This window comes from Littorina saxatilis, linkage group LG17 (assembly GCF_037325665.1).
Source record: "Littorina saxatilis isolate snail1 linkage group LG17, US_GU_Lsax_2.0, whole genome shotgun sequence".
In the NCBI taxonomy this organism is placed as follows: Eukaryota; Metazoa; Mollusca; class Gastropoda; order Littorinimorpha; family Littorinidae; genus Littorina; species Littorina saxatilis.
This window is the reverse complement of record NC_090261.1, coordinates 46103962-46120731: the sequence shown is the minus strand read 5'-3', so window position 1 is coordinate 46120731 and position 16770 is coordinate 46103962. Positions and strand designations below refer to the sequence as shown.

Genomic DNA, 16770 nt, shown 5'->3' with positions numbered 1-16770 from the left:
TCCCATCAAAAAATGGATAGCCAAACAACTGGCTGATGATAAATACATATATATATTTTGATCAGTGTCACAACTGATGACGACGCTGACTCAGTAGCCGCGACAGAACTGAGTCAACAGTAAACCTCTACTTCAGTTTATTGTGCAATAAACAGGTCAGTTTGTCCCAACAAACAAAATGCCAGTTTCACCTTGTATACTTCAATCCAATGAAAAACTCATCGGGTACTACGAATGCACTTCTGATCAACTATGATGCAAGAAGACAGAAACTCAGTTTGAATTTCGTTGCAATTACACCATTGACATCTATATATAAATATAGCGAATTCTTGGTTACACCATCGGGGTTTTCTCTGTGTATATTTTTATAAACACGTCACTGGAGACATTGTTGCCAGAGAGAATTGAGCAGTGGTGAAGAAGGTGCTCAGAAAAGCTTTTGAAATGCCCCCCTTTTAAAGGACAGGGGAGTGCACTCCAAATTAAGTTTCTCTTTGTTTCATCACTTCCGGTCTAGGCCGTCCACAGCTCGTGTACTTATTTTCGCCGGTTCTGGGACGTTGTCTGATACTTTTCTGATCTTCCCCGTGTTGATCTGTTCCTTCGACACAAGATGGCGTTAATTGTGTCCATCAGTCAGCAGAAACCTGCAGTTGGTATGGATAACTGTTTGTTTTCTTCGGATTATTTTTGATGATTTCAGGTTCTCTTCTTACGTTTCTGGCATGGCTTCAAGTTTCTTGAGCTGCAGACATTTGGACGGTATGAGTAATCACAGACTCCAGAATAAGCAGCTTGTCTGTAGTGGAATGAATGTGTTAGGCGCGTTTGATCGATCTGCGCGATCGCGCTGCGCGTTTGGTGGATCAATCAAACGCGCACACATCGATCGATGTTTGCGCGTTTGATCGATGCAAAGAATACAAGAATCGTTATTTAAAACGCGCAGCTCTTATACTTGCGCATTTGGACGATCTGTCACAAAGTAAGTCCCTACCACACACACACATCGCACGCCGGAAGTGAAAAGTTTCAAATACAGGAATGTTCCGAAATATACCCTAACAACGTTTTTGATTACAATTCAGCTCCTTTTTTGTTGTTTTTGATTACTGCTGAGCTCTATTCACATAGGCTCAAGTTAGTTTTATTGCTTCATTCTCTCTTGATTGCTTCATTCTCTCTTGATTGCTTCATTCTCTCTTCATTCGTTTAACTGATACATGATGGAGAGGTTTAGGCACACACTGCAAGTGGAGGCAGATACATCAGGCATGTGTCCCAAATCAAGCTTGATGTCAAGCGAAAAGTTCAATACGGTTGTGAACAACCTAAGAGAACCCCATACTAAGGTGGAACCCCATTTTCGACATTGGGTGAAGAAGAGGAAATTTTCCTTGATGAACATTCCGGCCCGGATTGGGATTAAACGATGTGTTAGTTGTCCCCAATCCAAAACATCAAAGCCAGGTACGAAGAACTACATTATATTTGGGCAAAGATTTTTGTTCTCGATTGACTTGTTTCAATTTCTAGCGATCTTTCAAATCAGTTTTGAAGATTATTTGTTGTCAGGCCTCTCAATCTTTCAAACAGTCTCTCTCAGTCTCTCTCTCTCTCTCTCTCTCTCTCTTAGTCTCTCAGTCTCTCTCTCTCTCTTAGTCTCTCAGTTTTTTCTCTCTCTCTCTCTCTATCGCTCTCTCTTCTCTCTCTCTGTCTCTCTCTCTCTTGTTGTCAGTTAGACACTTATAGCTAGGCCTACTTCCGGTCATAACTTCCGGTCATTGCCAGCAGACGTGTGTGTGCGTAGTATTGTGATTTGTGAGACGGATCGTCCAAATGCGCAAGTATATATAAGAGCTGCGCGTTTTAACGAGTCTTGTATTCTTTGTATCGATCAAACGCGCACACATCGATCGATGTGTGCGCGTTTGATCGATCCACCAAACGCGCAGCGCGATTGCGCAGATCGATCAAACGCGCCTAACAAATGTATTGCGTCCTTTGTAACCCGCCCTGCTTTTTTCTCTGATTAAAAAAATTAAAATTCTGGGGCACTGCAGAATAGACATACAGTCGAACTCGCTTAAGACGAATCACTGGGGATCGGAAAAAAAGTTCGTCTTAACCAAAATTCGTATTAAGAAAATTGATTGATTTTTTTTTTTTTTTTTAAGTCTTGTACATTTTATGGTGTTTCAATTTGTTTCTTTCGCAACTTTCATGCTGCTTCACGTTTGGACAATAAAGTGACATATTCAGTTACATGTTCATGTGTGTCTCATGTTGAGTGATGATTGTTGAGTTTGAGTGAGAGTGAGCACACAGATGTGTCATCCAGTTGTTACGTTTTTGGTCACACACACACACACTGACACTGTCCACATTCGCGGTGTTCCTGTCATTTGTCCGGAATCACTTACCTTGGCGACGGGTAGCAAACCTTGGCCAATTTAGTTTTTTTTTTCTTGGTTGCAACATGATGTTCAAATCCAAATCGAAAGCACTGACTGACTGATAAACTATCGCGAACCGGCGAACGCAAACGTTGAGAGTGTGGTTTCCCTTGTCCAAGGGAAACCACTCTGGCATCTATATTTTTTGGCAATGGCTTCCGTTCAAAACATTGTTTCGTTTTTGGTATTCGCGAAGGAAATAAACGTCAGTCAGTCATTCATGTTCAGTGTCTGAACTATCAATCACTTTGATTCTAAATTTGAAATTGTTTTGTGAGTACAGTGTAATCAGTTTAACTTTATTCAGTGATCGGTTGAGCAATGGTTCAAGCAGTCGACGCAAGGGAAGACTTTGACACATGTATTCAAACTTCTCAAATTCCCATGATATGTCGATCTCGGGACGAGTTTAAAGATTTCGTCATAAGCGTGAGTAAATTACAGACATTATGCATGCTTGGGAATCCAAAAAGTGCTCGTTATAAGCATAAATTCGTTACAAAGAATTCGTTTCAAGCATTTTTTTAAAGCATGAAGAAAGAGGTATTCAGTTGGGAACTTAAAACTAATACGTTATAAGTCAAAATTCGTAACTAGCGTGTTCGTTTTAAGTGGGTTCGACTGTATTACAATACCAGGGTTCCCAATAACTGAATAAGCACATCTGATGGGAATCTTGTTTTAGGTATTTCTGTTGCCTTTGTCCAAGACACAACTGAACGATCTCTATGGAAGTACTATATATATTATATATAGTGCTTTTGAAGATGAACACCTACATATCTGCATTGAAAGAACAAGTAAAGATGATGATCAATGTTCTTTCACTCAGTTCTTTAAAGTCATTTGTGTTTTTGCTTCAGGTGCAGCTTTGGCTGCAGAGTTTTTGAAGATCAGTGGCAGCGCTGTCAACTGGTCTTTTGGGGCAGACAACTCTCTCTCAGCAAACAAGTAAGTATATATATATATATATATATATATATATATATATATATAATACAAAATGCTGAAGTTTGTATCTAATATGTCATTAATTGGTTGAGCTTTGAATCAAATTTGTTTTTCAGTTGTGCACTTTAAAAAATGATAGATATAATTGCCTTTTCTTTTATTTGAGTTCAAGCTGAACAAATCCAAGGGAAGATATGAAATACCAAGAGAAGGTTTGATTGATTGTTTGAAATGAGGAGGGGGATGAGAGAAAATCAGTATGTGTGTGTTCAAAGTAATAACTAATATATTTGTTGCTTATTTACTTCATACCTTTGCTGGACACCTAACAAAACAAACAAAAAGTATTGTGCTGGAAGGTACAAGACCTGCAATCTGTTGTCATTGTTTTGTGTGACCATTGTACACATTGTACATTGAATGCAATTTTATTCATCCTTTTTCAGAGATGCTGTCTTTACGTCTTCTGCGAGCATTGGACGATTTTTGGCAAGATCATTTCCCGCATCTAACCTCCAAGGAGAGACAATCTTGGAGAAAACGGAGGTGCCAACTGTGTTTCTGTCCATTTATGATTTATCATTAGTTAAATGTAAGGACAACAATGAAGATTAAGGAATTGATACTTTGGGCTTGAAACATTTATACAGCCATTTTGCTCCTTCCTTTGATACTCTGTTGTGGGCTTATACAGCCTTCTTTTTTTTCTTCTTTTTTTTGGGGGGTCGGGGGAGAGAGAGAGATTATCTGTACTTCACACGTAGGCCTTTCAAAACCAAAGCCTTAGTAAAATTTCAGCATAAAAAAAATGGTGGACAGACCAGCTTTTCCTATTTTTAAATCCGACTCAACTGTATTGCAGTCCAGCTGGATTTTACTCTCATGATCAGCTGATGAACATGACATATCTGTGAGAGAAAATTTAAACATGATTATACAGTGCAACCCCCCTCATCAGAACTGAAAATAATCTGAGAAAATTAGGTCTTACAAAGGAGGTAGTCTTAAAATGCATCTATATGAACAGAAAATCTGAGAAAGCAAGGTCTTACGGGAGGGGGTGTCTTAAAAGTCAGGTTTCACTGAAACATGATTATTATGTTTGCAGGTTGACCACTGGATCAACTTTGCCTATGGACAACTGTCATGTGCGTCTGATTTTGCAACAGCCATTGAGTATCTGGACTATGTCCTGAAACCTGCCACCTACCTGGTCGGCAATGCTCTGACGCTCGCTGACTTTGCTGTGTGGGAAGTGCTCCAAGGTGAGCAGAAATGCTTAAGACAAGGTTTAACAATTTGTACAGGCTACTTAGAATTCTCAGGTTGTTATCACAAATTAATATTGAAAAGACCATTAACCATGGAAAAGAGAGAGAGGTAGCATTTGCAGACACAGACAGGGCGGGGATGTAGCTCAGTTGGTAGCGCGCTGGATTTGTATCCAGTTGGCCGCTGTCAGCGTGAGTTCGTCCCCACGTTCTGCGAGAGATTTATTTCTCAGAGTCAACTTTGTGTGCAAACTCTCCTCGGTGTCCGAACACCCCCATGTGTACACGCAAGCACAAGACCAAGTGCGCACGAAAAAGATCCTGTAATCCATGTCAGAGTTCGGTGGGTTATAGAAACACGAAAATACCCAGCTTGCTTCCTCCGAAAGCGGCGTATGGCTGCCTAAATGGCGGGGTAAAAACGGTCATACACGTAAAAGCCATGGGAGTTTCAACCCATTAACGAACAAACAAGCAGACACAGACTCACATAAGCATACATACAGTGATACACATACATACATGCTCGAGCTCACATGCTAAAGGGAACATTTTAGATGTAGATAGATGCCCCATGTCAGATACAAATGTATTGCTTGTACCTGTTTGTTATGATTTACCACATTCCTTGATTTTTTTAATAATGTTTGTGTCTGTTCCTAAAGTGTATTCAGTGCTGAGCACATCAAAATAGTATACTATCAACATGATTTCATTTGGAAGATTTGGCTACTTATTGTTTTTGTCTTTAGTTCGCACCTATCAAATTATTTGCTCATATGTTTTAGTTTCTTTGTCTGTATCCAGGTAGCAGCCAGTGGCAGAGAGCATTGCAGAAGTCGGCACCACAGAATGTGGATCGCTACTACAAGTTCTTGTGCACCCAAGCTCCATTCTCTTCGGTGCTGCCGAACCTGCCGCAGGTGGAGGTCAAGGACACCAAGAAGGGTGATGCCCCTGTAAGGATTGATTCAAGATGTTTTGTTATATTTTGTTCGGTGAACTCTCTCTTTTAAGACGTACAAAATCTGAGAAAATATGTGTGCGTGACAAATGGGCATAATTTATAAGAAGATGATGCGCTGCATGGAAATTTCATTGTAAGTCATCAGAATTGTTAATTTTTGGAACACAGACACTAGTTTCTTTGAAAGCTTTATCAATATTGCATAAAGAGCGAAACGCAGGGCTGCAGAAACATGGTATTTGATTTGGTTTGATGTCTGTATTCCAGGTAAAGAAGGAGGAAGGAAAGTTTGTGGAGCTGCCAGGAGCAGAGATTGGGAAGGTAGTCACTCGATTCCCACCTGAGGCTAGCGGGTAAGAGAAATGCACACACAACGCAGGCATGCACGCACACACATAGGCGCGCACACACACATTCAGAGTACAGCATATTCCAAAAGTACAAAAAGACCCCATTGTTTGATTTGATTACCATTCTGTTGTGTACACCTTCACTTAAGCAGACAGTAGCTATAAGCACTTGAAGCACATTGCATCAATTTTCAATAAGAAAAGTATCACTACTTGTCGTGTTTCAGCTACCTGCACATTGGTCATGCAAAGGCTGCCCTTCTCAATGCGTACTACCGTGACATCTTCAAGGGAACACTCATCATGCGCTTTGACGACACCAACCCTGCCAAGGAGAATGCTGAGTTTGAGAAGGTATTGCTCTGTTCAGATTTTAGAAGATATACTCACATAATACCTTGAGATGTATGCTACTTCATTGGAACTGTTCTTTGGTTTTGATACTGTGCAGTTTGGAGTATTAGTGTCAGTATGAGTGCCAAGACTTGCATTTCCAAAGTATTAATGATCATAACTTTCATAGGTCATTTTTGAGCTGTAAAGACAGAGCATGACTAAAGTTCATGAATAAAAGTTCCCAGAAGCTTCCCTTCTTTGGAATCGGTGAACCTGCTCTCTACAAAATGTGCTCAGCATAAAACAAGCGAATTACAGCAGCAAGCATGAGGCTTAATTATCTTTTCAACGAAGAAATGAATTGTTCATCTGCAGGTGATCTTAGAGGACGTTGCCATGATGGGAATAAAGTACGACAAGTACAGCCACACGTCGGACCACTTCGACACGCTGCTGGCCAAGTGTGAACAGCTGATGAGGGAGGGCAAGGTGTACTGCGACGACACTGACCCCGTGACCATGAAGGAGGAGAGAGATGAACGCAAAGAGTCCAAGAACAGGAACAACAGTGAGTGGGGTTTGAGATAATGAATTTGTTTTCTTTTTCAAAAAGATGAAGTTTGTCATGTTCATCTATAGTACATCCTTAAAGTTTGTGCGGAGCTTTCACAGCGCAGGCTGTTTAGGCTTCAGACGAGAAGAGTAGGTCTGAAATGGCTGAGCATTGATATGGGAAGACTAAAGTGAATTAATGTTTGTTTAGTCTTTTTGTACAGTCAGCTTTTGACAGGAAAACGAAGGTAAGTTTTGTTCAAAAATGTTTCCCATTCTAGCAGCATTTTGGATGGATTAAAGGTCAGACAGTTTGATAAAATAAAGTTTCAAAAAATCCTGTTCCTGTTAAATTGTAACTTAACTAATACAATTTTACCATGTGTATCCTGTTTTCTGAAGTAGCATTTTATGTTTAACTGAGAACCTCTGCAAATGTGACAGGTGTGGAGAAGAACCTGTTGATTTGGGAGGAGATGAAGAAGGGGAGTGCGATGGGTCAGAAGTACTGCCTGAGGGCCAAGATCGACATGACCTCCAACATCGGCTGTATGCGAGACCCCGTCTTCTACCGGTGCAAGCCTGAGGTTCATGTCCGCACTGGAGCAAAGTACAAGTAAGTTTATCTGACATATGTGTGGATACAAGCAAGTTTGAATGTAGACTAGGATGCTTTTCTGCCTCTGGAATTTGCTCTTGCTGCAAGTTGTCTGCAGTTTTGACTCTTAATCATTTTTAACTTTGAGCTGAAGCTTAAATGGTATCTGATATATTTATTAGTCCAATGCTGTGGAGACTGACAGGTCTTATTATACTGGTAAGAGCGCTAAGCCTCAGTTTTCACAAGCCAGTTAAGATTTGAAGAGTCATTCCAGATGCAGAACAAATAAAACAAAAGGCTAAAGTGAAATATGAATCAATAGTTCTGCATTATGTTCAAGATTTTGAGATTTATAAAGTAATATGTTGTTAAAGACATCATTGAAATCTACAGCTCATACTTGTAGGCAATTCCGTTGAAGTGCAGCAGAATAATGCGGTTTCCATGTTGAGAGATTTGTTTTACTTTGCTGTTACAGGGTGTACCCCACCTATGACTTTGCCTGCCCCATTGTGGACAGCATTGAGGGAGTGACTCATGCTCTCAGGACAACTGAGTACCATGATCGTGACGTCCAGTATTTCTGGGTTCTGGATCATTTGAGTGAGTTTTTATTTGGGAGTGTTTGGTTTAGTAGTGTATGTGTGTACCTGTGTGTGTTTTTGTGTGTGTCTGTCTGTCTGTCTGTGTTTCTATGTGTGTTTCTGTGTGTACTTAGGCACCCTACTTCAGTATGTTGCATGTCTCTGTACATTTTCATTGATTTAAGTTGTCTATGTTTTTTAAATTCCAGACATGAGGAAACCTTACATCTATGAGTACAGTCGACTGAACCTGCAGAACACAGTTTTGTCAAAGAGAAAGCTGACTTGGTTCGTCAGCGAAGGACTGGTTGATGGATGGTAAGTAATCTTTTGTTCTGCTACAAGCGTTAAATACAGACGTGGTTTTGTAATTTTTACGTTGGAATTTATCAGCACTGGTTTGTAAAGTCCACCTGAAATAGAGTTTTGGGGGTAGTTTGTTATCTCATATTATTGGTTTGTTTTCATTTGTTTTGTTGTGGGTTTTTTTCAGGGATGATCCTCGCTTTCCAACTGTGCGAGGTGTTCTGCGCCGGGGTATGACTGTGGAAGGATTGAAGCAGTTCATTGTCACCCAGGTCAGTTGCAACGTTTGTTCGCCTTTTTTTTTTTACCCTAGAAGGTTTTTCAGAGCACACACGTAAATGTCTGCTTGGTGACTGGTTTGGTTTCTTGGCCTTATGCTTTCTTTAAAAACCTTTGGAGATCATTACCAAAACAAACTAAAATTTTGAATTTCATACATTCTTTCTGTGTTCCTGTACCATTCCTTGAAATGTTTTCCTTTCTGTAAAATGCTTTTGTTGATTAATGTAGTGTTCGTGCCATGGTTTTTGGATGATGCTGAACATTGCTTTGATGTGTTGCAGGGCTCATCTCGCTCCGTTGTCATGATGGAATGGGACAAAATTTGGGCTGTCAACAGAAAGGTCAGCTATGGGACTATACTTTTTTTTCTGAATTTAAAAAGTGAATTACAGTGCGATCATTTAGTTTCTTTTGGTGCCTTCGGCTTGCTTGCTGTCTTTTTTTTTATTTTTTTTTTTAAACATTTTAGCCTGTGTGTTTGTAACACTGCCCTGCATGAAGCGATGATAGTGTAAAGTGTTGTCTTAAAAAACTGATTTGTCACAGGTGATTGACCCTGTTGTGCCACGCTTCACTGCCTTGCTGAAGGAAGAGGTGGTTCCAGTCAACGTCGCTGCTGCCAAGGTCCAATCCAAGGACCTACCCAAACATCCTAAGGTCAGTTAAGAACTTAAGAAGGACTATAGCAATAGTAATTCATGAACTACTAAAGCTACTAAAAATAAAGAGAATTTTACTGTGCAATAAATTCAGTGCCTAAACTGCACAGAGCTTGTTGTAATGAAACATATGTGCACATACACTCTCTCTCTCTCTCTCTCTCTCTCTCTCTCTCTCTCTCTCTCTCTCTCTCTCTCTCTCTCTCTCTCTCTTTCCTTCTCAGTGTGATGAAGCACTGGTTTGTTTCACGACTATTCCAGCAGCACTCGTGATCATGTTGATACTGTTACACAGAATGAGGATGCGGGCCTGAAGAAGGTGTGGTACGGACCCAAGGTGTACATTGAGGGTGCTGACGCTACCTGCATCAAGGAGGGCGAGGTGGTCACCTTCATCAACTGGGGCAACATCATCATCAAGAAAATCAACAAGTGAGTTAAGTCTTCTCAGTGATGAAAGAGGGGTGGGGCAGGGAGAGGGAAACATTAACCCCTTCACTGCCACAGTATAACAGCATTATCCGAACGGTCTATGGGAAAGAACTGTGTTTAGAACCCCTACAAGTACTGGGCCAGTGGTTACCTCCCATTTAGTTTTCAGAAATGTCCTGAAATGTTGTTGACACAAATCCCACGTATGAGATACGGTTATGGGCGTAGGACAAACCGAAAATGACCACGTATTACATATGGGGTGGGCAGTGAAGGGGTTAATGCCTGTCCTTAACCCATTTGGCCCCGGAGCGCCCGCTGTTTTTCTGCAGTGGCTGGCCCCGGAGCGCCCGCTACCAGCCGCTAAACACGTGTCTCAGTAGGGCGCGGCCATTGTTGTTGTTATAAACGAGACTCTCGCGGACGAGACTTCGTTGTTTTCGCGACTTCCTTCCGGTTATGCACATGTTTTCTTCTTGAAAATTGGTTCACTGTGAGAGGAGTAGCGATTTTTTGAAACTTCGAAATGGATACACGATCAAACGCAGAGTTTTGGTACGACTTCATGGGGGACTCGGACGATGACAACGATGTTTTTCAGGGATTTACGGACTTAGACCTGTGTAAGGGACACTGTTTTGCTCAGTTTCATTTGGAACTGCTGCAGTAGCAGCCTTCTGCAGCTTTTTCTTTTGTGGAGGTTGGACCCTTGCTGCAAGTCTGTGTGTTTTCAACAGTCTGACACTGTTTTGAAAGAGTATAAGAGACCAGACACTGATGTTGGTGCTTGCGTGAAAGTGAAATTTTGTACTTCTGATTTTTTTTTAATACATTCCTGTGCTGTGTAGCTGCAAAAAAAAATTGTATTTGAAGGAATGATGTTTTGTGCATCAAGGAAAAATACACAGGTGAGTCAAACTTTTCAAACAGCATTTTATTTCATTTTTTAAATGTTTGTACAAGTGACATGTGACGGAATTACTTCCCTGTACATGGGATTTCATAGTAAAATGGCTGCCGCTGGCCTGGGGTCAAATGGGTTAACTGGGCCAAGTTGACTACGCGAAACCCCCCACGGGTTAGGGGGAAGAATTTACCCGATGCTCCCCAGCATAAATGTAAGAGGCGACTAACGGATTCTGTTTCTCCTTTTATCCTTGTTAAGTGTTTCTTGTATAGAATATAGTCAATGTTTGTAAAGATTTTAGTCAAGCAGTATGTAAGAAATGTTAAGTCCTTTGTACTGGAAACTTGCATTCTCCCAGTAAGGTCATATATTGTACTACGTTGCAAGCCCCAGGGGCAATTATTTTATTAGTGCTTTTGTGAACAAGAAACAATTAACAAGTGGCTCTATCCCATCCCCCCCCCTTCCCCGTCGCGATATAACCTTGAACGGTTGAAAACGACGTTAAACACCAAATAAAGAAAGAAAGAAAGACTACGCGAAGTATACTTCATGAAGCTGGCCGCACGTAGCTTTAGCACTGAGTTTTCGGTAAAAAAACAACTTTGCGAAGTCGACTTCAGGCTCAATTAAGGACCTTCTCAAAAGAGAGTCGAGTGTCTTTGTGTGTGTGTGTAAGTGTGTTTGAAATAATGAGGTACATGTTCTAACTTCTCTTTTTAAATTTAAGCATTTGTTGTTTCATTTCTTTTGTATCAGATCAGAAATGGTCATTGTGTAAGTATGCATTTTTAAGAAGTCAGTGTATGCTGTTCCTGCAGTATTTTTGAGTGTATATTTATTTTATTAAGTTGGGAACATTATTTTCAGGGATGCTGCTGGAAAAGTGACCTCTGTCAATGCTGAGCTGAACCTGGATAACACTGTGAGTAGACTTTTATTTCGATCTACCTGTTTTAAAGCCTCTTCCCTTCTCTTCCATTCGATCCCCTTGTGTTCTTTCCTATGGTGCTGTTCTGATCTTGCTGTCGACGGCTGGCAGAATATATTTTCACAAGTTTTGTGCATGCTGAACAAAGCTTCTACATTGTAAAACTGCAATAACTGTTATGATTGATGTCTTGTGCTGTGCTGAAATTAAAAGAAACTACCAGTAAAAATAACTGATACAAAGATTAGAGCAAACAAAATCAAAGCTCTTTACTTTGTTGTTGTTGTTTTTTTGCTTAACGCCCAGCCGACCACGAAGGGCCATATCAGGGCAGTGCTGCTTTGACATATAACGTGCGCCACACACAAGACAGAAGTCGCAGCACAGGCTTCATGTCTCACCCAGTCACATTATTCTGACACCGGACCAACCAGTCCTAGCACTAACCCCATAATGCCAGACGCCAGGCGGAGCAGCCACTAGATTGCCAATTTTAAAGTCTTAGGTATGACCCGGACGGGGTTCGAACCCACGACCTCCCGATCACGTGCCGGTTAGCTCTTTACTAGCCAAGGAAAATCATCAAGGCAATAAAAGTGCTTCTCATGTACAGGACTACAAGAAGACGCAGAAGATCACGTGGCTGACGGACGTGGAGAGTGCAATCGACAGCAGCCAGGGGGCGCTGGTGCCCACAGTGTGCGTGCAGTACGAGCACATCATCACCAAGGGCGTTCTGGACAAGGATGAGGACTTCAAGCAGTACATCAACACTGACTCCAAGGTATGGAGCTTTTGCTTTGTTGAATACTGTGTGAGAGATTGCATGAAGGTAGAAACTAAACTACTGGACAAAAGTTTTCTTGACATTTAAGTCATGTTAAAAGCAAAAGAAGTGTTTTTAAAGATGTAAAGTGTGGTGGGTTTTTTTTTAAGGGATTTAAGAAGACACACATTTTGAGCATAAATGCATGCTTACGGAGCTGCAGTGTAAATAAATTTACACAATAGAGGATCCTGTGCCCAAGTTGAACACTCAAATCTGATTTGAGTGGAGAACTGAAACTGAATCGCTTATAAAAAGGGAATGACATTAATGGAAAGTGTTCAAACTTGAAAGGGCAATGGTGTTCAAATTGGGAGGGAAGTTTGATAGGCCCGGGTTGCATGTTGCACTTTAGCCCAAGATTCCCAGTATGGCTGCGAAAAAAGCGTCCATAGGCGTAAAAGCTTACTTGTATCTATGAATGTACGTGGGCGTCTTAGCCCACGAACGCAGAAGAAGAAGTATGTTGCACTTCGACTTGTTTGAAACATACTCATTGGCGTATTCTCTGGTTCTTATTTGCACAGAAAGAGCAAGAGATGGTGGGAGACCCGTGCCTGGCTTCACTGAAGAAAGGGGAGATCATCCAGCTCCAGCGCAGAGGTTACTTCATCTGTGATCAGCCCTACCAGCCTGCTAGGTGTGTTACGAAATGACTTGAAGTTGATTCTGTTGTTTTTTCTGTTGTGTTTGTTCTTCTCTCTCTCAACCACTCTTGCTTGGTCAATTACTCGCTTACACTCAGCTGTAAGCAAGGTTTTATAGAAGTAATGCTAAAACCGTTTGTATTAAGTTTTAGATTTCAACTCCTTCGAAAGGGCAGGATGAGAGACACACTGCCCTTTTGTGCACTTCATATGAATTCTAAGTAAGCAGCCCAGCATAAAGTAAAGGCTTGAATAGATATAGAAATCCCTGGAGAACGGTTGACAAGGAAGCCAACTGCCAAAGAAGGCTTCAAAACAATGAAAGTGCAGTGCAGCCTCCTCTAGGTTGCTTTAGTGTCAACAGACCATTCCCCTAAAACATTTTAATTTGCATTTTCTCAGGAGTTTGATTGAGTACTTTAATTTTAAAACTGTTTTGGAAGAGTTACGGAACACAAAAAAAATCACTTTAAAGCCTGGTGTCTCCCCTAAAAACAGAGGTTCGACTGTACTTGTTGTCAGATGTTTGCAAAGCTGTTAAGACTTCTGTGTTTTAACATGGCTTTTTCTGTGCAGCCCATACACTGGCCGTGCAAGTCCGTGCGTGCTGTTCAGTGTACCGGACGGCCACCAGAAGGAAATGCCCACTGCTGGCTCCAAGCATAAGGAGGAAGGTGGCAAGAAGACCGTCAGTGCTAAAGAGGTAGGTAGATCTTTTTGAATTTTTGAGTCTTTTTTTCTTCTTCTTTGATGTGCAGACTTAAACTTTCTGTCAAGAGTATACTTCCATTGATTTTTCGTGTATGAGCTATTTTTAATTCTGGCTAAAGTCATGATACTAGTCAAGCAATAGCAGTATATGTCAAGATGTTGAGGTCAGTTTGGAAAAGTGCAAAGATTATGCGCAAGCCTTTGTCTAAATCAAATTTAGACTGGCATCAAAATTACACAAAATTATGCAGCATAATAAAGGGGAAAAAGAAATACAAGGAGGCTGTTTGTACTATGATTGTATTCTTACAAGGTTTCATGTCACATGTTTTAACTCGTCTCTTGCACTGATTTTCAACAGAAAGCACAGAGCAAAAAGGGCAAAGCGGCAGAGAAGTCTCCACAGGACGAACAGCCACCACAACAAGTGGGATCCGCAGCTGTCAATGACCTTGACAATCAGATCCGAGCCCAAGGTGAACAGGTCCGTCAGCTGAAGACCAACAAGGCCCCGAAGGTAAGCATGTGTTGTGATGGAGATCTTCAAACTCAATCTTCTGGTTTTGATTAGGTAGGACCAACACTAAACAGTATTCCGTTGAGAACTTTCTTGAAGAAGGTGAAAACTCTGAGTGACTTTGTTTTTATGGACTTTATTACTGTATTGTGTTTTATCATAGTTAAGCCAGAAATGCCATTCTCTCTGTGAAACCTGCAAACATTTTTGTACAACTGGGATAATTATCAGTTACATTTTTTATGGATTTTTTTTTAAGTCCAGGCTTAGATAGATACTTCAGATTAAGCCCCTTGGAAGTCTCATCACATGCTGAAAGATAAGTGGAAACGGGGGTTAAATCTGCATATTGCCGCAACTTGGATTCTACCTACATTTATTTTGATGTTTCTGTGAACTGCAGGAAGAGGTAACTGCAGCGGTGCAAACCCTCCTATCACTGAAGAAACAGTACAAGGAGACAACAGGCAAAGACTGGACTCCGCCCACACCAGGCTCCGCCCCTGCTCAAACCCCTCCCACTGCTTCTGCTGGAGGTGATCTAGACGCCAAGATCAAGGAACAGGGAGACAAGGTGCGACAGGTCAAGGCCAACAAAGCTCCCAAGGTGAGAGGAAACTGCAACAGCTGTGACAACACAAGCAAAATATGCAAATACACTTGCATAATGTGCACACACTCTGGCCTGTATGCAAATAGTCTGCATGCATGCCCTCATGAGTGCATGCAAGCTCACACACTCAAACCCTATTACAGTCAAACCTGCCCTGTCTATCACCTCTCAATAATGACCACCTGCCCTCAACGACCACTTCAAAGGATCCTCGGCAAATTTGTTGCTGTGTAATTCACCTTTCCATGGTGATCATCTGTCTGCAAAGACTACTTTTTGTGTACTTTGCTTTTTTTCACAGTGCAAAGCAGGCAGTTCCTCCTGTAAAAAAAAATTATTTTTATTATTTCTGTTGTGTTCATGCTACTAAATCCGCTAGTAATAGTGACCTTTTCCACCTTCCCTCATTGTGTGTGTGGGTGTGTGAGGGGTCACACATTTATTCATGAGTGCTATGAAGACTGCTGATCACCCCATGATACTGCTGACTAGAATAAATTCAAGCAGTGGCCCTACCTCCTTGTTTATTTTTTTATGACACCATCAAAGTCTGTGCTTTCTTAGTTCCCGCCTCTTGATGATAAGAATATTCATGTGCTTACAGGCAGAGGTAGATGCAGCAGTACAGACCTTGCTGTCGCTGAAGAAACAGTACAAAGAGGCAACTGGTAGTGACTGGAAACCAGGTGCGGCGGCACCTGCCTCTGCTCCTGCAAAGATGTCTGCTCCCTCTTCAGCAGGAGGTGATCTTGACGCCAAGATCACAGAACAAGGGGACAAGGTCCGACAGATGAAGGCAAACAAAGCTCCAAAGGTGAGAGAAAAAATCTCCATTTTACGACCCTTCATGTTCCGACTTTCTTGCTCTCCTAGGTCCCTCTTCCTCTTGTTTGTTTTTTTCGTGAGAAGTTATACCATTTTGGGGGGCGGTTTTTCATCAAATTCAAGGTCACTCATTTTTATCACTGATATCTTTTGAATGACTGTAGATTTCAAAAAAAGGCTCTAACAAAAGTTGGGTATTGTGCTAAAGTATAAATAACAAGCACCAAAACAAAATTCCTTACGGTTTTGTAAAAGCCTTAGGGTTTTAAAAAGTGGCAGTTTGGCGGCCATCTTGGATTGCTACCAAGGCAACCGGTGATCAATTTTTTTTTTTTTTTCATTTTCTCAGGAGATGGACTGAGTTCTTTAATTGTGCAACAATTTTTGACCCAATACTTATGAAACAACAAAAAATCACTTTTAACACCAGTGCCTGCCCTTAATGCCTGTAAACCTACTTTCATTTAAGAATCCCTTTCTGTTAGGTCCCCATTTTCTCAGATTATAAGACTTAACAACAGAGGCAATACTTACTGTACAGTGATACCTCTATTGTAAGACCTTCAAACAATTTTTTTAAAGTAGGTCTTTAGACAGAGGGAGTCTTAAAACAGAGGTACATTTACAGGTGTACTTACATTTTAAAGGGAAAGTCTGATAAATTGAGGTCTGAATTCAGAGGGAGATACAAATTTGAGGGCCTAGAAACAGATTATTAATCATTTTCATGGTACATGCTCCCTGACTGTGGCGATGTATGTGTGTTTACAGGCAGAGGTAGATGCAGCGGTACAGACCTTGCTGTCGCTGAAGAAACAGTACAAGGAGGCAACAGGCAGTGACTGGAAACCAGGTGCGGCACCTGCTTCTACTCCTGCAAAGACGTCTGCTCCCTCTTCAGCGGGAGGTGATCTTGACGCCAAGATCACAGAACAAGGGGACAAACTTCGACAGATCAAGGCAAACAAAGCTCCAAAGGTGAGGAAAAAATCTCACACACGCATGCACACGCACATTCAAACATACAAGCACACACACATGGC

General features: G+C 41.3%; 1 protein-coding gene across 2 annotated transcripts in view; it reads left to right on the top strand.

The window, feature by feature from the left end:
• The first annotated feature begins 501 nt into the window (after window positions 1-501).
• Window positions 502-16770, top strand: part of LOC138953432 (bifunctional glutamate/proline--tRNA ligase-like) — a 29675-nt gene continuing 13406 nt past the window's right edge. Inside the window, exons 1-23 of one of the 2 annotated variants that reach the window (XM_070325240.1) lie at window positions 502-659; window positions 3323-3410; window positions 3857-3956; window positions 4519-4675; window positions 5489-5640; window positions 5916-6001; window positions 6226-6352; window positions 6710-6902; window positions 7331-7502; window positions 7966-8090; window positions 8281-8389; window positions 8565-8649; window positions 8941-9000; window positions 9206-9316; window positions 9614-9750; window positions 11528-11582; window positions 12202-12372; window positions 12942-13054; window positions 13638-13764; window positions 14134-14289; window positions 14693-14896; window positions 15507-15716; window positions 16499-16705. In XM_070325240.1, the coding sequence (XP_070181341.1) occupies window positions 617-659; window positions 3323-3410; window positions 3857-3956; window positions 4519-4675; window positions 5489-5640; window positions 5916-6001; window positions 6226-6352; window positions 6710-6902; window positions 7331-7502; window positions 7966-8090; window positions 8281-8389; window positions 8565-8649; window positions 8941-9000; window positions 9206-9316; window positions 9614-9750; window positions 11528-11582; window positions 12202-12372; window positions 12942-13054; window positions 13638-13764; window positions 14134-14289; window positions 14693-14896; window positions 15507-15716; window positions 16499-16705 (2988 nt within the window). In that variant the 5' untranslated portion in view covers window positions 502-616. The remainder of the gene's footprint in view (window positions 660-3322; window positions 3411-3856; window positions 3957-4518; window positions 4676-5488; window positions 5641-5915; window positions 6002-6225; window positions 6353-6709; window positions 6903-7330; window positions 7503-7965; window positions 8091-8280; window positions 8390-8564; window positions 8650-8940; window positions 9001-9205; window positions 9317-9613; window positions 9751-11527; window positions 11583-12201; window positions 12373-12941; window positions 13055-13637; window positions 13765-14133; window positions 14290-14692; window positions 14897-15506; window positions 15717-16498; window positions 16706-16770) is intronic. The other variant, XM_070325241.1, reaches the window with a different exon arrangement.